At 40.3% G+C, this 22,121-nt stretch overlaps 1 protein-coding gene across 6 annotated transcripts in view; it reads left to right on the top strand.

Moving 5' to 3' along the window:
* LOC109930707 (glycerophosphodiester phosphodiesterase domain-containing protein 5) overlaps positions 1–22,121 on the top strand; it is a 99,958-nt gene that overhangs the window by 41,195 nt on the left and 36,642 nt on the right. For all 6 annotated transcript variants that reach the window (XM_048605511.1, XM_048605513.1, XM_048605515.1 and 3 more), the window contains exons 6-12: positions 1,043–1,141; positions 8,063–8,156; positions 14,559–14,639; positions 15,257–15,402; positions 15,707–15,789; positions 19,676–19,826; positions 20,645–20,869. In XM_048605511.1, the coding sequence (XP_048461468.1) occupies positions 1,043–1,141; positions 8,063–8,156; positions 14,559–14,639; positions 15,257–15,402; positions 15,707–15,789; positions 19,676–19,826; positions 20,645–20,869 (879 nt within the window). The remainder of the gene's footprint in view (positions 1–1,042; positions 1,142–8,062; positions 8,157–14,558; positions 14,640–15,256; positions 15,403–15,706; positions 15,790–19,675; positions 19,827–20,644; positions 20,870–22,121) is intronic.

Here is a 22,121-nt window from a genome sequence, read left to right as displayed (position 1 = left end):
AAGTAGATAGGGTGGTAAACAATATGACATGCTTGCCTTTATTGGTCGGGGAACTGAGTACAAGACTCAGGAAGTCATGTTGCAGCTTTATATGACTTTGGGTTAGGCCACATTTAGAGTATTGCATTCAATTCTGGTTGCCACATTACAGGAAGGATATGGCGGCTTTGGAGAGGGTGCAGAAGAGGTTTACCAGGTTTCTGCCTGGTTTAGAGGGTATGGCCTATAAGGAGAGGCTAGAAAAACTCAAGTTGTTTTCTCTGGAGGCTGAGTGGAGACTTGATAGACGTTTATAAAACTGAAATGCATAGATAGGGTTGACAGTCAGGATCTTTTACCCAGAGTTGAAATGTTTTAAACTAGATTGTTAATAAAGTCCTAATTCCATGCAAGTGAAGAGGATGTCAAAGCAAAGCTTGGGTAAATTCACTACAAAACAAGAACAGCTAAATCACTAGCCTTCACAGTAGAGTGATAGATTCAGTGCAATACTTGTTAAAAAAATACATTGAGATGGGAGAATGTTTTGATGGGGCAAAGCAAACCCAGAAAAACAAACCAGACAGACCATGCTAATATTTGGGAAGATGGAGGGAGCCAGATATTTCGCTGAAGGTAAAGTTGAAAGACAATTGTATAAGACCGTATAAGGGCAAAGGAGAAAATAGATAAAAGAAGACTAGGTAAATTTCATAGCAAAGCAAAAGAGAGCAGCTAATAATTTTGAAGGGAAGCATAAAAATTGACTATAGGAAGTTGCAGTTTATGTGAATTAGAAAGTTTCTTCAAGAATGTCAGGTGTTTCTGTTTCTTATAGTTCAAATTATCTCCTTTACGTACTGAGTGTTATTACATCAAGAGTATTTAGCACTAATTCCAATGTTACACAATGAGATTTGATCCTATGCTCGCAATGTCAAGGATGCTAACCCTATCGCTAAGCTTCTTCTGTAGCACAATATGAAATCCTGCAATAATTCTACAACAGCCTTTTTTTTCATGTATAGCACTTTCATTTTATATCTTTTCTTGTTTTCTCAAGGTTGTAATCCTGATTTGTGTCCTACTGATCCTAATATTGATGATAGTCATTAGAATTAAGTGGAAGGAAGAATGGGACACTATAAGTCTGTCAATTCAAGTGAGTTTATGCAGTAATATGACTGCTTTAAATATAAACTGTATACAGCAATTTACAAGTAAACTTTTGTTCCAATTTATTTTCCCGGAATTTGTGTTCTGACCAAAGCTGAAAGGATGCACTATTTTCCTCGTCTCACTATCCCAAGGGTTATAACACAAAAATATTCATTAGGTGAACCCAGCAGAAAACAAATAATAGCCCTCCATCCCAATAAAGACCATGTGCAATTATTTCAATCATGTCAGTTTTTCAACCCCCAAATTTTAATTCTAACCATAACATTCCAGCCAATTCAATTGCGCAAATGTTGCATTATTTTTTGCAAATCATATAGGGATGAATGTTCCACTTCCAGAAAAGTTTCAGTGAAAGCCACTTTGATATAAAGGAACTTCTAGTGTATTTCCTTTTACCCTTTTCAAATTATTAGTATCTCACTTCTAATTAAACAATGTCCTCATCTGTCATTCCACTGCGAGCCCTCACTTTTTGTTACAACCAAGTTTGGAGGGTTAGGCAGTCATTCCAGTCCCACTACTCCATAGATCATGACATAAAATAATACATTTTCCAGTTACCAAGATGATGAATTAAACACTTTATATATATCAGACTGTAAGCAAAAAGACCTAAACTAAACTTCAGTAAAGATGCAATAATTGGTTAACCTAAAATAGTAAGAGAACAATCAGTAATATAAAAATATAAATGCTTAATTTCCTAAATATCCCTAAATGCATGCTTGAAAAAACACAGAACTATTCTTCAGGGAAAACAAATAGATTTCTCTGCAGAGACTAACTTTTGAAAAAAAAAGTTGACCAATGGGTTATTCTTGAGGACAAAAGCTTAAAGTTTCTCAGTCTACTGCTCTGTCATTTTGGCATGTATGGTCAAGCCACTAGTTATGACGGCTGTCTCTGATGTCTTGCACACACATTTTGATCAGTAATTTTGTTTCAATCATTTTTTCAAAAGATCAAACAGCTTTCACCCTGAAGAGATATAAAAGTTTTTCTTTTAAAAAAATGGCAAAGATCAGCTCAGCAGCTTGTTTGTAGCAAGCTTTCCTTCAACTCAGATTATTCTTAGTAACTTCCCTCCAAACGAACCAAAAACAAAAATCCCTACAAGTCACTATTGAATTGCAGTCCAACAGAGTCATAGATCATAGAATCCCTACAAGTCACTATTCAATAGCAGTCCAATAGAGTCATAGATCATCGAATCCCTACAGTGTGGAAACAGACCCTTCAGCCCAACAAATCCACACCAACCCTCAGAGCATCCTACCCAGACCCATTCCCCATAACCCACCTAATCTGCACATCCCTGAACACTATGGGCAATTTAGCATGGCCAATCCACCTAGCCTGCACATCTTTGGACTGTGGGAGGAAACTGGACAACCAGGAGGAAACCCATGCAGACACAGTGAGAATGTGCAAACTCCACACAGATAGTTGCCTGAAGCTGGAATCGAACCTGGGTCCCTGGCACAGTGAGGCAGCAGTGCTAACCACTGAGCCACCGTGCTGTCTACAGCAAAGCAATCAGTTATTACCAGTCGTGTGATTGCCAGGAAGTTTTGTTTCTAAAAATAAATCTCCAAAGTCACCAGAGAACATCAAATGACCTGTTTCAAATAAACCATTCTGGTATGTCCACAAAACTTGAAACTAAATTCCTTTATCCTTCAAAACTTACGTCCTCCAAGCAATGTGAGGTATAAAGCATCTCCATAACATTTGCAATAGAAAAATCTTAGCATTCCATCATGTTCCCTCAATTGCATTGTTTACAAAAGAAAATCCACAGCACAATGCTGTGAAAATGAATGGAGAAGCTAACAAATATGGAGTCATAGAGTCATACATCACGGAAACAGACCCTTTAGTCCAACCAGCCGAATATAATCCCAAACTAAATTAGTCCCACCTGCCTGTTCCCATATACCTCCAAACCCTTCCCAATCATGTCATTATCCAAATGTCTTTTAATTGTACTCACATCCACCACTTCCTCAGGTAGTTTATTCCATATGCGAGCCACGTTCTGTAAAAAAAAAATTGCCGCCATGTCTTTTTTAAATCTCTCTCCTCTCACCTTAAAAATTTGCCCCCTGGTCTTGAAATTCTTATCAGGTTTAACAACTTGAGTCCCAGCAGAAGTCAAGGCCCAAGAAGAAATGGGTTCAGGATAAAAGTTGAAACTACATCTGATTGGAAAATTACACCTGCTGAAGTGAAATAAAACCATTGTTGTTTTTCTTGCAAGAATGTCCACATTTCAATAGCCTAATAAAATATCCCACATCTAAATTCATGACTTTGGGCAAACCTAGCCCATTGAACAAGATTTGTTTCAAAAGCTTGCTGAAGTGTATGAGAACCCTCATCTGCTCCAATATACTTAAAAAGGGATGGTGATTTCTGTTTGTGCTTTTTCTTTCATTTTTCAATTATCTCATGCTGCATTTTTTTCCATACAGTAGTTGATTTCGTTCATCCTCTATTTATTCACTCTTTTCCATGATTTAGTGATTTTTTTTCAACTATATTTTGAATTATACATCTGAATGCATCGTATCATGGTCACAACTGGTGTTACTACTAGACAAGTCAGATTCCAGACAAATGCTGGCTGACAGGTCATAATTTGTATTTTTTTTAATGATGGTAATCTTTCACTGACCCATAAGCATGCAAACAATGCTGCAGATTTGGTTTTAACATTAGAACAGAACTTTATTACATTAACAAAATGAAAGTAAAATGGAAGGAACCACATATGACACAATTTGAAAGATTTCAAAATACGGCAAAACCATATTGCATCTATCCTAACAATATCCCTTTACAGTACTCAAATACTAGCGAGAGTTCCCTTCTCCATCACATCTTTTGGTTTGAATTAATGGTTTTTAACTCCCAGTCTTGAGAGCTTGACAAACTTTTTTTTGTTAAACTCATTTCCATGAATGAATGAAGTTTGAGTTCAAATAACCTCTTCAGTGTTCCAACCAAATACTTCTGGTCTGGTATTTTCAAACTTAAACCCATACACTGAGATAACCTATTTCCAAACGAACTCCATTCTCCAGGAGAAATTGTTCTTATGTTTGGCCCCCGTCAGATCTTCTGTCCACTGAAACAAAAGTTTTACAAGCTGTAGTTTTGCTAATCAAAAAAAAATTACTGATTCTTCTAAATTGAAAGCAAGTTAATGCATTTCAATGTTTGGTCTTTCCAATTGTAAAACTCTCACTATGCAAACAGACATTCTTTATTACTCCAGGAGGTCACCTGACCTCTGATACGTACAGCTTTAAAATTATTGCTCAAGATACAAACTTTAAAATAAATGATATTGATATATATGAATCTCACACACTTCACAACTGTAAAACTGAGAAAAGTAAGAGTGCATGAGGATCTGCAATATGGTGATATAGTGACACCTAGACTTTTTGATCCACTTCTCTCAGATTCAGGACTAATATTTAGTGACTCATCCACTGATAACTTTATCTAGTGCAGGGTATGGTTATTGTTTCTATTTCTTAAGACATTCAATCTGTCATAACATCTAGTACAGAAATGGCTGTTCCACACTGATGGACCCATTCAAATTATTTAAAGGAATATCTGCTGCATCAGATAGTCTGCATTGTACACATATCAAGCAAGGAAATAAAATTTGTTTAGCAAATAACCGCGATCAGCCATTACCAGCTAGACGGTTATTTACCTTGGTTTATTGTAGAATACGGAATACCGCACCATGCATACCTAAAAATAAGGTGTCAATTTGGTGAACCCACAAGGCTACTTCCATGCTAATCAATGTAAGAAGTATGCAATAGAGAGACCTAAGTGATCTTATAACCAACAGATTAGGTCTAAGGTATACAATCCTGTTTCATTCAGTCATTTAAAGTAGTAGACAATTTAAAAACTCAATGGAGGAGAGACTCCACAAATATCCCATCCCCAGCACTAGAAAACAAAAGACAAAGTTGAAGGATTTAAAAATGTTTTTTAGAAGTGCCGAGTTGCCAATCCACCTCCTCCTCATGAGATCCCCAACACGAGAGTCATAGCGTCATGGAGTCATACAACCCTTTGTTCCAACTCATCCATGCCGACCAAGTTCCCCAAACTAAACTAATCCCATTTGCCTGCATTTTGCCCACATCCCTCTAAATCTTTACTATTCATGTATCTGACCAAATGCCTTTTAAAAGTTGTAACTGTAATGCATCTACAACTTCTTCTGGCAGTACATTCCACATACGCACCACCTTCTGTGTGAAAAAATTGCCCTTTAGGTCCCTTTTAAATCTCACCCCCCCTCAATTTAAACCTATGCCCTCTAGTTTTGAACTCTTCAACCCTAGGCTATTCACCTTATCTATACCTCTCATGATTTTATAAATTTCCATAAGGTCGCCTCTCAACATCCTACACACCAGGGAAAAAGTCCCAGCCTCTCCTTATAACCCAAAGCCCCCTGTCCTGGTAAATTCCCTGTAAATCTTCTCTGCACCCTTTCCAATGTAATAATATCCTTCCTGTAGCAGGGTGACCAGAAATGTACGCAGTACTCCAGAAGTGGCTAATGCCATATACAGTTGCAACATGACATCCTTACCCCTATACTCAGTGCTCTGATAATTAAGGCAAGCCTTCAATGAAGATGCCAGCCTTATATCTGGACAGCATCACAGAAAATTGGTACTCCAGAATGAGATGTGCTCAAACCAATCTGTTCCAATGCGAACACAACGCAATCTACATGGTAATATGAAAAATTGATCAGGTATGCACTGTACACAGAGAGTAGGAAAATTCAACCAGCCAATTATCACCTTATAAGTTTACTATTAATCAACAGCAAAATAGTGAAAGGTATCATTGACAGTGCTATCAAAAACCAATTGCAAACGAACAGCTGGGTCACCAATTCTCAGTTTGTGGTCTGCCAGGCTCACTCAGTTCTTGTCCTCATCATAGCTTTGGTCGAAACATGAACAAAATAGTTGAATTTTTGAGGGAAGAGAGAGTGAATGTCCTTATCATCAAGGCAAAGTTATACGAGTGTGGAATCAAGGGGCCCCAGCAAAATTGAATTCTATGGGAATTAGGGGAAAGCTCTCCACTGGTTACAATCATACAAAACAGAAGATGATTGTGGTTGTTGGGATCAGTCATCTCAGCTCCAGGACATCACTGTAGGTTATCCTCAGAGTAGTGTCCTAGCCCCAATATCTTCAGCTGCTTCATAAATGACCTTCCATCTAATATACGAGCAGAAATAGGAACACTCACTGATGATAAGACAATGCTCAGCACAATTTGCAACTCCTGAGATACTGAACCAATTTGCGTCCAAATGCAGAAGACCTGGACAACATTCAGGTTTGAACTGTTAATAACATGTAACATTCACATCACTCGAGAATGAGGCAATGACCATCTCAATCAAGAGGCAATCTACCACAGCTCTCGACATTCAATGTTGCGACTATAAATGAATCTTGTACTATTAACATCCTTGCATTTAACATCAACCAGAAACTGAACTGGGCCAGTCATATAAATATTGTAGCTACATGTGCAGGTCAAGAGGTTGGAAATTCCACGGTGAATAACTCATTTCCCTGATTTACAAAAGCATGTCCACCAACTTCTAAGCACAAGTAAGGAGTAAGATAGAATATTTTTCACTTGACTGGATGAGTGCACCTCCAACAGTACCCAATATATTCAAAGCCATGCAGATCAAAGTGACATATTTGACTGCCAACCTACCTACCACTTTCAACATTCAGATACTTTACCACAAGCACACACTGACTGTAGTCCTATCGAATGCACTACAATATCTCACCAAGGTTCCCTAGACACAATCCTCCAGACATGGAACCTCTACCACCTAGAAGGGCAATGGCATAGTAATATCACTATCTCTTTGCCAGAAATAATCCTGATTTGGAATCATATCTCCATTCCTTCATTGTCATTCCTGGAACTCCCTTAACAGCAGTATGGTTCTACACACACCACATGGAGTTTAGTGGTTCAAGAAGGCAGATTAACACCACTTCATCAAAAACAGTTAAGGCTGGTTAATAAATGCTGGTTTAGCCAGTGACACCCACATCTCCTGATGGCACTCCTGTAGCTATAGATCTGCTTGACAATCAGATGGCCAGCAACTCGCCAAGGTAAGACTTCCTCCCAAGATAGAGGCAGAGATTTTACATTAAAACAATTAACTCTGCTTTCAACAGGTAAATTGTTCCAGTGCAGCTTTTGGGATTATAGATGTCTTCTCCCAACTCAACTCCAACCCTGATCTTTGAACCAGGTCTGATAGACTCTGACACCCCAGCCATATGAGTCAGAGATATAGCCAAAAGAAAGTACCATCACTCCTGCCAAGCTCTGTTGTCTTGTTCATGCAAAGCATGATATCAGTAACCGTAGCATATAATTTCTTTACATTTGGTTCAACTAATTGTTAACTTGGAGTTCTAAGTTTTTGGAGTCGCAGAACATAAGGCTCTAGAATGAAATATCAGTTTGTGATTGAAGCAGATACAATGTCAACAGTGCTGTATTTTTGATAGCTCATTATAGGGAACAGTGTTAAAGAAACAAATGAACAGAATGGGCATATGGGATTAAAACTGCCACATGTGGAAAATGAACAAAAGTACAGATTACTGTTTGGGATGTATGGACTGCTTTTAATTTGTAATTTTGATCATACATAATTATATGTAACCTTACTTTGAGGATTAAATCATAGACACTACTGTTCCTGCTCTATTTTTGCAAGTGAAGACATAGTTTGCTGACATTGCCTAAAACTTATAATTTCTGAAATTTGAAGATGTATTATGTTATGCAGGTTACAGCTCCTTTCCTCCACCTTGGTGCAATTGTCGCTGTGACGATCATGGCCTGGTTCGTCATTGATCAATTTTTCCAGTCAAAGAGAAGAAGTGAGTAACAAAGACAATAGAATGGCAAAGGAGCTGCAAGTCACTGTATTTGACCCTAAGTTCTAAAATGAGAAATTGCGATCTAAATTTCTCATGACGAATTATACTGTCAGGTTTCCTGTGATGGGTAGATTTGGATTTGGTTTGTTATTCATTAATGGGATATGGATATCCCTGGTTAGGCCAACATTTATTGTCCATCCTTAATTGCCTTGAGAAAGTGGCATTGAGCTGCCTCTTTAAACCACTGATGTCAACTGACTGGCGTGATTGGTACACCCACATTGCTGTTAGGCAGGGAGTTCCTAGATTTTTGACTGAACGGCACTGAAGCAACAGATATTTCTTTTTTCATGTTCTGAAAGAGGCCATTTGGCTCATCGGGTCTGCACCAAACCTTTGAAGAGCATCCCACCCAGACACGGCTCCCTACCCTATCCTCACATTTTTGCCATGGATAATCCACCTAACCTGCATATCCATGGACACTACAGGCAATTTAGCATGGCCAATCCACCTAACCTGTAGATCTTTGAATTGTGGGAGGAAACTGGAACACGCAATGGAAACACATGCAGACAAGGGGAGAATGTGCAAATTCCACACAGACAGTCATCTAAGGCGACTTCAAACCCAGGTCCTTGCCCCTGTGAGGCAGCAGTGACACCCAATGAGCTGCCCTTTCCAAATCAGAATGGTGTGTGGATTGGAGTGGAACTTTGTGGTGCCAGTATGACATGCATCTGCTTCCTCATTGTTCTCTGTGATTATGAACATTGATTTGGAATGTATTGCCGAGGAGCCTTGGTGCGTTGCTGCAGTGCATCTTGTAGATGGTACACCCTGCTGCTACTGTGCATCGATTGTGGGGGAAACAATGTTGAAGGTAATAGATGGCGTGCCAGTCAATTGTCTGCTTTGTTTTTGATAATGTCTATAATTTTGAGTTTTGTTGTAGAGGGATAACGGTTAATGTTTCGAGTCCAGCGACCCTTTGTCAGATTCTGTAGTACAATTGTTTGGTATTATTGCAAAAATATTCTAAGGTCCCATTGCTTTTCCAGTACTAAGTGCCTTCAGTCATTTCTTGATATCGTATGGAGTGAATTGATTTGGCTGAAGGCTGGCATCTGTGATACTGGAAATTTCAGGAGGAAGCCAAGTTATATCAAACACTTGGTACCTTTGAATAAAACTAAAGACAAATGTTTTAGCTTTGACCTTTGAACTGATATGCTGGGCCCTGGCACCACTATGATTAGAGATACTTCTGGATATTGCCTCGTCCTGTTAGTCATTAAATCATTAACCACGTTTCACTGTTGGATGTAGCACAACTGAAGAACTTAGAACTCTCAGGAAAGATGTGGAAGCGTTGGAAAAGGTGCAGAGGAGATTTACCAGGATGTTGCCTGAAATGGAGGGAACGTCTTATGAGGAAAGGTTGAGAGAGCTAGGACTTTTCTCTTTAGAACAATGAAGGATGAGAGATGACTTGTTAGAGGTGTACAAAATGATCAGAGGTATAGATAGAGTGGACAGCCAGAGATTTTTTCCTACGGTGGAAGTAGCTATTACGAGGGGGTATAGTTTTAAAGTGAGTGGAGGTAGATATAGGGGAGACATCAGAGGAAGGTTCTTTACTCAGAGAGTGGTCAGGGCGTAGAATGCATTGCCGCAGAGGGTAGTGGAGTCGGCCTCATAAGGGGCATTTAAGCAGCTATTAGATAGTGATGGTATAAAGTAGGGGTGAGGTTAGATAGATCTTAGGTTTAGGGTAAAAGTTCGGCACAACATCATGGGCCGAAGGGCCTGCACTGTGCTGTACTGTTCTATGTTCTATGTTCTTCTGCTGATTATGGAATTGCTTTGTCTTGTCTGTTGCATGCTGTTTCTGCTGTTTGGCATGCAGGCAGTCTTGTGTTTTTGCTTCATTCGTTGTCACCTTAATGTTAGATGGACCTGGTGCTGCTTCTTGTTTACTCGCCTATAAGCTGTTCATTGAACTTTAATGTGGACATTTCACAACTTTTCACTGGTGACTGGGAACTTTTACATTGAGCAAGTGCATATCAGAAATTCAGATGCACAGATGAGAAGGGGAACAGTTAATACAGGACTGAAGGTGTTATATCTGAATGCACGCAGTGTAAGGAATAAGGTAATTGAGCTTGTGACACAGATTGAAATTGGCAGGTATGACATGGTGGGCATCACGGAGACATGGCTGCAACGGGAGCTGAATATCCAAGGATATACGTCTTATCTAAAAGATAGGCAGGTGGGCAGAGGGGGTCGGGTTGCCTTATTAATAAGAAATGAAATTAAATCAATTGTAAGAAATGAAGTAGGGTCAGAAAGCGTAGAATCCATGTGGATAGAATTGAGGAACTGCCAAGGTAAATAAACAACCATAGTTGGAGATATTTGCAGGCCTCCAAACAGTAGCCAGCAGCTGGGACACAAGATAAACCAGGAGATAGAAAAGGTGTGTAAGAAAGGCAAAGTTACGATGATCATGGGGGATTTTATTATACAGGTGGACTGGGAAAATCAGGTTGGTAGTAGATTGCAAGAAAAGGAATTTGTGGAATGTCTATGAGATGGCTTTCTGGAGCAGCTTGTGGTGGACCTCACTAGGGAACAGGCAATACTGGATTTAGTGTTTTGCAATGAGGCAGACTTGATAAAGGAGCTTAAGCTGAAGGAACCCTTAGGAGGCAGAGATCATAATACAGTTGAATTTACTCTGCAATTTGAGAGGGAGAAGATAGAATCAGAAGTCATGGTATTACAGCTGAATAAAGGCAACTACAGAGGCATGAGGGAGGAGCTGGACAGAATTGACTGGGAGAGGGACTTGTAAGAAAGATGGTGGAATAGTAATGGCAGGAGTTTCTGGGAGTAATTCAGGATACACAGCAAAAATTCATTCCCAGGAAAAAGAAGCATGGTACAGGGAGGATAAGGCAACCATGGCTGACTGGGGAAGTCAGGGATAGCATAAAGCAAAAGAGAAAGCATATAATGTGGCAAAGGCAATGGGAAACCAGAGGATTGGGAAGCTTACAAAGGCCAACAGAGGGCAGCAAAAAAAAGAATTAAGGAGGGAGAAGATTAAATATGAGCATAGGCTAGCCAGTAATATAAAGGAAGACTGTAAGAGTTTCTTTAGATATATAAAGGGCAAAAAAGAGACAAAATTGGACATTAGACCACTGGAAAAAGAAGCTGGAGAGATAGTAGTCAGGAATAAGGAAATGGCTGAGGAACTGAACAATTACTTAACATCAGTCTTCACAGTGGAAGACACGTCTAATATCCCAAAAATTAAAGAGAGTCAGGGGGAAGACCTGAGTATGATGGCCATCACCAGGGAGAAGGTGCTAGAAAAACTGAATTGTTTGAAGTTGGATAAATAACCAGGACCAAATGGACTACATCCCAGAGTCGTAACGAAGATAGCTGAAGAGATAGTGGAGACATTAGTGGTGATCTTTCAAGAATCGCTAGAGTCCGGGAGGGTCCCAGATGACTGGAAAATCGCTAATGTGACACGCCTATTTAAACAGGGAGTAAGGCAAAAGATGGAAAGTTACAGGCTGATTAGCCTAAACTCGGTCGTGAGTAAGATTTTGGAGTCCATTGTGAAGGATGAGATTTCTGAATAGCTGGAAGTGAATGGTAAAATAGGGCAAAGTCAGTATGGTTTCATCAAGGGGAGGTCATCCTGACAAATCTGTTAGAATTCTCTGAGGAAGTAACAAGCAGGTTAGACCAAGGAGAGCCAATGGATGTTATTTACCGAGACTTCAAGAAGGCCTTTGACAAGGTGGTGCACAGGAGGCTGCTGAGTAAAATAAGGACCCATAGTGTTCGAGTCAAGGTGCTAGAATGGATAGAAGAATCGCTGTCCAGCAGAAAGCAGAGAGTGGGGATAAAAAGATCTTTCTCAGGATAGCAGCCGGTGACAAGTGGTGTTCCACAAGGGTCAGTGTTGGGACCACAACTTTTCACTTTATACATTAGTGATCTAGATGAAGGAACTGTGGGCATTCTGGTTAATTTTGAAGATGATACAAAGATAGGTAGAGGGACAGGTAGTATTGAGGAGGTGGGGAGGCTGCAGAAGGATTTGGACAGGTTAGGAGAGTGGGCAAAGAAGTGGCAGATGGAGTACAATGTGGGAAAGTGCGAGGTCATGCACTTTGGTAAGAAGAATAAAAGCATGGACTATTTTCTAAATGGGGAGAAAATTCAGAAGTCTGAAGTGCAAAGAGACTTGGGAGTTCTAGTCCAGAATTCTCTCAACGTAAACTTGCAGGTTGAGTCAGTAGTTAGGAAGGTAAATGCAATGCTGGCATTTATTTTGAGAGGACTTGAATATAAAAGCAGTGATGTACTTCTGAGGCTTTATAAGGCTCTGGTCAGGCCACATTTGGAGTATTGTGTGCAGTTTTGGGCCCCATATCTCAGGAAAGATGTACTGGTACTGGAGCGGGTTCAGGGAGGTTCACGCGAATGGACCCAAGACTGAAAAGCTTAACGTATGAGGAATGTTTGAGGACTCTGGGTCTATATTCTATGGAGTTTAGAAGGATGAGGGGGTGATCTAAGTGAAACTTACAGAATACTGAATGGCCTGGACAGAGTGGATTTTAGGAAGAACTTTCCATTAGTAGGAGAGACTAGGACCCAAGGGCACAGCCTTAGAGTAAAGGGAAGACCTTTTAGAACAGAGATAACTTCTTTAGCTAGAAAGTGGTGAATCTATGGAACTCACTGCCACAGAAGACTGTGGAGGCCAGGTCATTGAGTATATTTAAGACAGAAATAGATGTGTTCTTGATTGTCAAGGAGATCAAGGGTGACGGGGCTAAAGTAGGAGAATGGAGTTGAGAAACTTATCAGCCATGAGTGAATGGTGGAGCAGACTTGATGGGCTAAATAGCCTAATTTCTGCTCCTATGTCTTATGGTCTTATTAAATATGAATTTTCAACCAAGTTTTTCTTTATTCATTCACGGGATGACAGCATCGCTGACCAGGCAGCATTTATTGCCCATCTTTAATTGCCCAGAGGGCAGTTCAGAATCAATCACATTGCTGTGGGTCTGGAGTCACATGTAGGCCAGGCCAGGTGGGTTTTTCCTGGCAATCGACAATGGGTTCATGGTCATCATTAGATTCTTCATTCCAGATACTTAATTGAATTCAAATTCCATCATCTGCCATGGCAGGATTCGAACCCGGGTCCCCAGAATATTATCTGGATCTCTGGATTAACAGTCCAGCGATAATACCCCTATACATCTGGAAATTGTGTTCTTCAGTTGAGCAGGTTCTAACTCAAGTCACACATGAGATTCTTGAACATATTGCAGAAGAGTAGCTAAAGTGGGTTTCAATGCCTTCCTTATGGTTTTTATCTTCAAATAGCCTTCTCCTAGTTGGTTTGTGATCATGGCTGATCTTACCTTACAAGAACTAGTGGTGTAGGTGAGGAGAACTATTCACACCTTTTACATATAAATAATATCATCGGATTCCAACAAAATATTCAAACATGGATTCATGGAATTTTCTACAGTAGATTTAGAATTTTATCCTTGTGATTCAGAAGTGAGACTATCACATCAGTGCCCATTATCATCCAATTACCTCACTGGCTACCAATACAGTGTTTGGAGATAATTGTCTAATCGTTACTGGAATTATTTGGAGTGGGGCTTATGCTTTCCACCCTTTAGTTCAGAGATGTGACTGCAATGACTAAAACCAAACTTTTACTTACAATTTCACTTGTTTTATGGTTGGAAGAATATGTTGTGCATATGTCTTGTTCCTGGAGGGTAACCTGTCAGCCAACAACATAACAGTTAAAACATAATTCCAACGCTCTATCTATGTGAAGTTACAAAGATTCAACTGGAAAACCAGTTGATGTAGGACTGGAAGGAAGATAAATATCTTCACTCAAAGGGTTGTGATTGTTTGGAGTTATCTACTGTGAAGGGCTATGGATAGTCAGTCGATGAATAATTTCAAGACCAAGACTGATTGAGAGACATTTTGAGTGAACAAGAGAATCAAGTGATATATCAAGTGATATGTGGATTAGGCAGAAAATAGAATTGCTGTAGATGTCCAAGCATGACTTTATTGAATGCCAGAGCATGTTTCATCGATTGCATTATCTAATCTTGCTTCTTTTCCTTACATTCTTGTAATATTGATGTCCAGTAACAAATATGAGACAAAGCCAAACAATAATTACAAAAGTTACAGGGGCTAATTTTAAACAACTTGATTAAAAATTTTAAAATAGAAATCTTAATGTCCACTTGTAATGGAGGCAGACTGGGAGGACTTTAATGAACTAAGACTTTCTTTGTATTTCAGATTTAATGTTGACTGGCCTAGTTTCCCAGACATCCAGAAAACTGGCAGGTGAAAAGAGGAAAAAGCAACTGGAGCAAACTGGTAAATGTTTTTCTAGCACTGCATATGGGCTAGGAAAGTTTTCTACTTTTCCTCCTTACCCTTCCATGGAAATTTGCTTCATCCCATTATTAGACAATCCTCTGACAACTTCCTGATCTCTGAATGATTCCTTGTGGTTACTTGACCCCCATTTCTTCATATCCATCTACTTCAGTAACGATCTCAATGGCATTCCTCAATGTCTATTAACGTCCAATATCAATCAGTTTTCACAATTTCAATGTGTCCCTCACTTCGCCCTCCAAACAGCCACCATGACCCATAATATGTCCCTGCTCATAACCATATGAACCCACACTATCTCTCCTTCCTTCCTCTCTGCTGCATCCGGAGCTGAAGGCCATTTGTCAGTTTGCCAGTCATTCTCTCAGCCTGACTATGACCTGGAGATCAAGTCCAAATATGTTAATCAGAATCCGCCCTTCAATTCAGTACAGCCTCTAGGATGCCTGCATCCCTGGGCTTCCCAGCCACTAAATTTGCCCTCACTTGTCTACTTCCCTAAATATCAAGGCCAGGATGCTGAAATTGATAGTTATTGTATCAGAAACTTTATCGTGGAGATTATAACACCATTTTACACTTTTTGTTTTCAGTTTTACAGGTGATTATACCAATGTTCTATCTCGGAGTGGTGATAATCCTTTATTTTATTCCTCTTGCAATTTCCTCCCCTTGTATTATTGAAAGGGAAGATCTGGCACCACGACCAGCTATGATGGGACACCGTGGAGCACCCATGGTAGGTATCTGCTATTTTAATACAGAAAGCCAGTTAGTGAAGGATAGATCTAGAGCCAATTTTTACACATTTTAATAATGATTTAGAGAGTTACACAACACAAGCATACACCTGCTAACCCAACAAACATTCTTTCTGTATCTATTTGTGAGGGCTCAAGTGAATGGCCAGTATCCGCATACATTTAAACACATTATTTAATTAACATGTTCTTTATCCATGTTGTTTCTTGACTTGGGGGTGTTTAATACTGTTGCTAAACATGGATTGTATTAGATGATTACTTTTCCATGTATTGTTTTAGTTGGCTCCAGAAAACACCCTGATGTCTTTTGAAGAAACTGTGAAATGTGAGGCGACTACTTTTGAAAGTGATGTACAGATCAGGTATGTGATGAGCAGCCATTTTTAAACCACCACATGTATTGGAGTTAACTCACCAATCTGATCTCATTATTTTCTAACTTTTCCCATACAGTCTCTCTATAATCATTCTGACCCCTACCTCAGCTCCTCCCTAATCCCAAGTTGGAAACATTGGAAAATACTCAGGTCAGGCAGCATCTGTAGAAAGAGAAACAGAGTTGATGGCTGGACAATTCTGTGAGATTTGTGTTCCTGCTTGGCTGAAAGTTTAATTTCAGCTCACCTCTCCAGGCTGGAAGCCATATACTGAGCTTATGGCTATCAAGTTATTAAATAGTTAATGTTGTGGCTGCAAGGTTTTTCCACCTTCAAGAACTGCTAGTTAGTTCTGAAGTTGCAGCATACCATCACAAAAAATGATGATTCAGGGTAGATAACAAGGTGTAGAGCTGGATGAACACAGCAGGCCAGGCAGCATCAGAGGAGCAGGAAAGCTGACGTTTCGGATCTGGACCCTTCTTCAGAAAATTTTCTGAAATCCTGGAATTCCCTCCCTAATAGCATTGTGGGTCAACCTACAGAAGGTGGACTGCAGTGGTTCAAGAAGGTAGCTAGGAATGGGCAATAAAAACTGGCCAGCTAGCAACGCCCACATGCCACAAAATGAATAAGTAAAAGCAAAGGCAGGGTACGGACCACAGGTGTTTATCAGGGCCCAACAACCTGGACCACAGGTCTAATGGGGGGACCCATTAAGTTTGGATCAGGGACCAGAGACCAGGCCTTCAGCAGTCCCAGGGCAGTGATTTCTGTTCCTGTTCCTGCCCCTGCTAGCAGGCACATACACATCTACTCACAAGGCATTTCTATTCTGAAGTGAGTTTAGTTTTTATTCTTCCTGCCAAAATGGATCATTTCACATTCTCCTACACTATACACCATTGCCACATCTTTGCCCATTCACTTAACATATCTATACCTCTTCATTTTATCTTTAGATTCTCTCCACAACTTGCCTTCCCAACTATCTTTGCATCATCAGCAAATTTGGCAACCATACATTCCATCCCTTCATCTAAGTCATTGATATGAACTGTAACCAACTGAGGTCCTAGCACCAATCCCTGTAGATCTCCATTCATTACATCATGCCAACTTGAAAAAGACCTGCTTATGCTGACTCTGTTTGCTTTTAACCAGCCAATCTTCTGTCTATGCCAATATGCTACTCCCTGCGCCATGAGCTTTTATCTTCCACAATAATCTATGATGTGACACCTTATCAAATGTCTTCTGGAAATCCAAGCATGGTACATCGACTAGAACCTCTTTATCCACAGCATATACTAACCCATCTGACAAGGCCATTTACACCTGCCTGTAGTCTAAGGCTTTCCTCATCACTATTTACTGTACCACTAGTTCCCATGTCATCTACGAACTTACTGATCATACATATGCCTTATTTATTTTTTAAAAGTCTCCGTCCCGCTCCTCCATCTCTGTCTAACTGAATGTAATATTCAATCATATTATGTTCTGCTGCTACCTAAAGGTGCCTGACTATGAGATCATGGATTAATCGTATCTCATTGCATAATACCAAGCCTTGTAAAGCTTGATCCATAGTTGGTTCCAGAACGTGCTGTTATAAGAAACTACCCCGAAAATAACCTGTGAACTCCTCATCTATGCTATTGTTCCCATCTGACTTCTCCAGTCTGCCTGTAAATAAAACACCTCCCACAATTATCACTAGGCCTTTCTGAATTTTCAAAGCAGTTGGGCTGTGCTATATTATCTGTCCCTTATGGAAAAGATTATGCAGAAAAACACCTTTAACCACAGGTCAATCAAGTAGAGGCCTACATACAATGTTCTCAAGACACTGCAGGAGAAGGAGACAGTCATCCTGTCAATGGTTTCATGAGCAGCCTGTCAAAGTCACTTGGCTCAATGCCTTATTGCCAGAACTTTCAAACAAGCACCAAGATGTAGCTTGATTAGTGGTGAGAAAGGTATTTCCAGTTGAATCCTTCTGCTCGGGTCTCATCTCCTCTGCACATTATTCTTAAGACAGCCGTGGTGGGGAAGAGATCATTGTTCACCTACTTGTGGAAAGCGCCATTGCAAAGAAGATCTGGAGAGAGATGCAGTGTTTTTTTTTTCTTTTCTACCAAAGTTCATCTAGAAAAGCCCATAACATAGAACTCCGTGCTCTGTGTTGTTCCCAGGGACACACACTGAAATAAACGTCAGCTGTGGCTTGAAGGCCAACAACTTGATAAAGGATCCGTCCAATGTTTTCTGATCTTCTAGTGCAAAGAATTGCCCTTGACTGTGTTGCAGACTGGCACAATCCAAGGTTCACAACTGTATGCTGGGGAATACAAAAACTTGGGGCAGCTGCTGAATGTGAAGGTTGGGGAAAGGCTCGTGTCTAAGATCTCTCAGTCATCATGCATTAGAAGGCACTTCAAAATGAAATATGATAAATGGAGAGAAGTTGAATTCTATATCACTTACTGTAATTTTCAATATGAATGGCCTTTCTCAGTAAGGCCTTTAATAAGGTTTCACATGATAGGCTGCTCTGGAAGGTTAGATCGCATGGAATTCAGGTGAAGCTGGCTGATTGGACATACAATTGGCTTGATGGGAGAGTAACAGTGGAAGGATGCTTGTCAGACTGGAGGCCTGTGACTAGTGGTGTGCCTCAGGGATTGGTGCTGATTTGGATTAGAATGTACAATGCATGATTAGTAAGTTTGAGATGACACTAAAATAGGTGGTATCTTGGACAGTGAGGAAGGTTATCATAAATTGCAGCAGGATCTTGATCAGCTGGAGAAGTGGGTTGAGAAATGGCAAATGGAGTTTAATATAGATAAGTGTGAGGTGTTGCATTTTGGAAAGTCAAATCAAGGTTGGAGTTTCATGATGAATGGTAGGGCCTTAAGGAGTGTAATGGAAAACAGGGACCTTGGAGTTCAGGTGCAGGGCTCTCTGAAAGTCAAGTCACAGGTAGTCAGGGCAGTAAAGAAGGCTTTTGGCACACTGGCCTTCATCAGTCAGGGCACTGAATATGGAAGTTGGGCAGTTAAGTTGCAGTTGTACAGCACGTTGGTGAGGCCACACTTGGAGTATTGTGTTCAGTTTTGGTCACCTTGCTATAGGAAGGACGTTATTAAACTGGAAAGAGTGCAGAGCAGATTTACAAGAATGTTGCCAACACTCACAGGCTCAGTTATAGGGAGAGGTTGGGCAAGCTAGGACGTTTTCTTTCAAGCGTAGGAGAAGGGATTTTATAGAAGTGTATAAGATGACGAGAGGCATGGATAGGGTGAATGCACTCAATCTTGGGGAAATGAAGGCTAGAGGACATCAGTTTAAGGTAAGAGGGGAAGAATACAGGGAAACCTGAGGAGCAACTTTTTTACACAGAGGGCGGTACATGTATGGAATGAGGCAGGTACATTAACAACATTTAAAAGTCATTTGGACGAATACATTGATAGCAAAAATTTAGAAGGATATGGCCAAGTGCAGGGAAATGGGGTTAGCATGGATGGACATTTTGGTCAGCATGGACCAGTTTGGGCCGAAGGGCCTGTCTCTGTGCTGCAGGACTCTATGACTATGGAAGGTTCTGCTTTTGAGTTTTACGCCTGACATGGAAGATAAACTAAATTTAAATAAAAATAATATGATGATGCTAAAGCAGTTAAATTTGGAACATGCTGTATGGGCGCAAATTTAATTTCATTGCAAATTCTATCATTTTCAAATCAAAATGTTTTGAAATATAGTCTTAAAGATTTTATTTATATTGTATATTTTTTGAAAAGAAATTAAGTATTACTGAAATCTAGATTGACAAGACTACATTTTGCTTTTTTTTTTCTAGTTTTGATCGAGTCCCATTTCTAATGCATGACTCTACATTTGAAAGAACAACAGACATAGCAGATGTTTTTCCTAAGCGGGCCAGAAATAGTGTTTCAAGTTTTACGTGGACAGAGATTCAGAAGCTCAATGCAGGGAAGTGGTTTCTGAAGGTAAAGAAGTAACAGCTTTTCATGTTTATTTTACTCTTTATCATCAACACATTGTTCTTATTAAGATCTGTGGGAAGTAGAAACTAATGATCTCACGCAATGCAAATGATAGAATAAATAAATGTAAGGAACTACATGCAGCTACAGGATTAGGCATTATCCTGGCATCTTTAGACCCCTAAGATTGAAACCAGTTGAGAAATATAGTTTTAAAGTTTCATCTCTCAATAGGTCTTATAGGTCAATACTTCATTAATTGCTCTTGGAGCAGCTTCAGTCAAGTTCCTAATGTGGGTAGGTCCAGAATACATAGCTCCCCTAATTTCACACGAGGTGGCAATCTCTGCCAAACAAAAATCACCCGTTGGCTGTTAAAGTAAATGGAAATGCCATATTGGAAGGTGTGCTATTCTGATGTTGAATGTAAAAGCACGATAGGAAAGATTACAGTACCTTCTGTCTATATCTAGCCATGCTATATCTGAGAATACTGAATGGGAAGGTGTTGAGGAAATTTTACTTCTCATCTAACCTGCACCATAACTAACTTTTAAGAGCCAACATGGACACTCAATTTAATGAGCACAAGTCACAAGAAAATTTTAAATGCAAACGATGGATGTTTTTATTGTCTTTCGAACTTAAGATTATGACTATGGTATGTTTCATTAAAAATCTGAGAGCTTCTATAACTTCTTGTTTCTCAACCAACAGAATATGTTGATTTATCTATAGTATAAAGTTAAAATACAATGTTAAAATATTTCTGTGTGTTCCTAACTTTGCATGTGTCCTTTTCTAACTCCACTCGCTCATAGAAAGATCCCTACCACACAGTGAGGTTGCTATCAGAAGAATCACAAAAAAATGCTTCCAAACAACGCGTTTGTTCACTGGCTCAGCTGTTGGCTCTTGCTGCAAAAAATAAAAAACATGTAATATTTGACCTGCGACTTCCAAAGAACACATCTCATCCATACTACAATGCTTCTCACAAAATTGTTGTGGAAACCATTCTGAATTCCTCAATTGATCACAGTCTGGTAAGGAAATTAAATCTCCTCTCAAAGATTACAAAAAGAAATTGTAACATCTCTACATTTGAAGAGCATGATATCTTTATGCTATGGCAATTTTTTCCGAAATATATGAACTAAATGGGATTTTATTTCATTTCATTCTATGATATTGTTTTAAGGCTATTTAAACTTGCAAAGAATTAACTCCCAGAAGTAGAATGGTGCATTTAGTGTATTATTCCCAAGTGTAAGTTTCACAACATTTTGGAAGTTAATTAAGAAACTATGCAGAATCATGGAAAGTGTAACAGAGCAGTTCATATCTTGATAAAGCAGACAGATCAGACATTACAGTGAGAAGAGAGACAACAAGGTGCAGGGCTGGACGAACACAGCAGGCCAAGCAGCATCATAGGAGCAGAAAGGCTGACGTTTCGGGCCTAGACCCTTCATCAGAAAAGGGGGAAGGGAAGGGGGTTCTGAAATAAATAGGGAGAGAGTGGGAGGCGGATAGAAGATGGATAGAGGAGAGGATAGGTGGAGAAGAAACAAACAGGTCGAAGAGGCGGGGATGGGGCCAGTAAAGGTGAGTGTAGGTGGGGAGTTAGGGTGGGGATAGGTCAGTCCAGGGAGGACGGACAGGTCAAGAGGGCGGGATGAGGTTAGGAGGTAGGAGATGGGGGTGCGGCTTGAGGTGGGAGGAGGGGATAGGTGGGAGGAAGAACAGGTTAGGGAGGCGGGGACGAGTTGGACTGGTTTTGGGATGCGGTAGGGGGAGGGGAGATTTTGAAACTTGTGAAATCCACATTGATACCATTGGGCTGCAGGGTTCCCAAGCCGAATATGAGTTGCTGTTCGTGCAACCTTCGGGTGGCATCGTTGTGGCACTGCAGGAGGCCCAGGATGGACATGTCGTCTGAGGAATGGGAGGGGGAGTTGAAATGGTTCGCGACTGGGAGGTGCAGTTGTTTATGCGAACCGAGCGTAGGTGTTCTGCAGAGCGGTCCCCAAGCCTCCGCTTGGTTTCCCCGATGTAGAGGAAGCCACACCGGGTACAGCGGATGCAGTATACCACATTGGCAGATGTGCAGGTGAACATCTGCTTGATGTGGAAAGTCTTCTTGGGGCCTGGGATGGGGGTGAGGGAGGAGGTATGGGGGCAGGTGTAGCACTTCCTGCGGTTGCAGGGAAAAGTGCCGGGTGTGGTGGAGCTGGAGGGGAGTGTGGAGCGGACAAGGGAGTCACGGAGAGAGTTGTCCCTCCGGAAAGCAGATAA

Source organism: Rhincodon typus, chromosome 14 (assembly GCF_021869965.1).
Source record: "Rhincodon typus isolate 14 chromosome 14, sRhiTyp1.1, whole genome shotgun sequence".
NCBI classification, from domain to species: domain Eukaryota; kingdom Metazoa; phylum Chordata; class Chondrichthyes; order Orectolobiformes; family Rhincodontidae; genus Rhincodon; species Rhincodon typus.
This window is presented reverse-complemented; position numbering and strand designations above follow the sequence as displayed.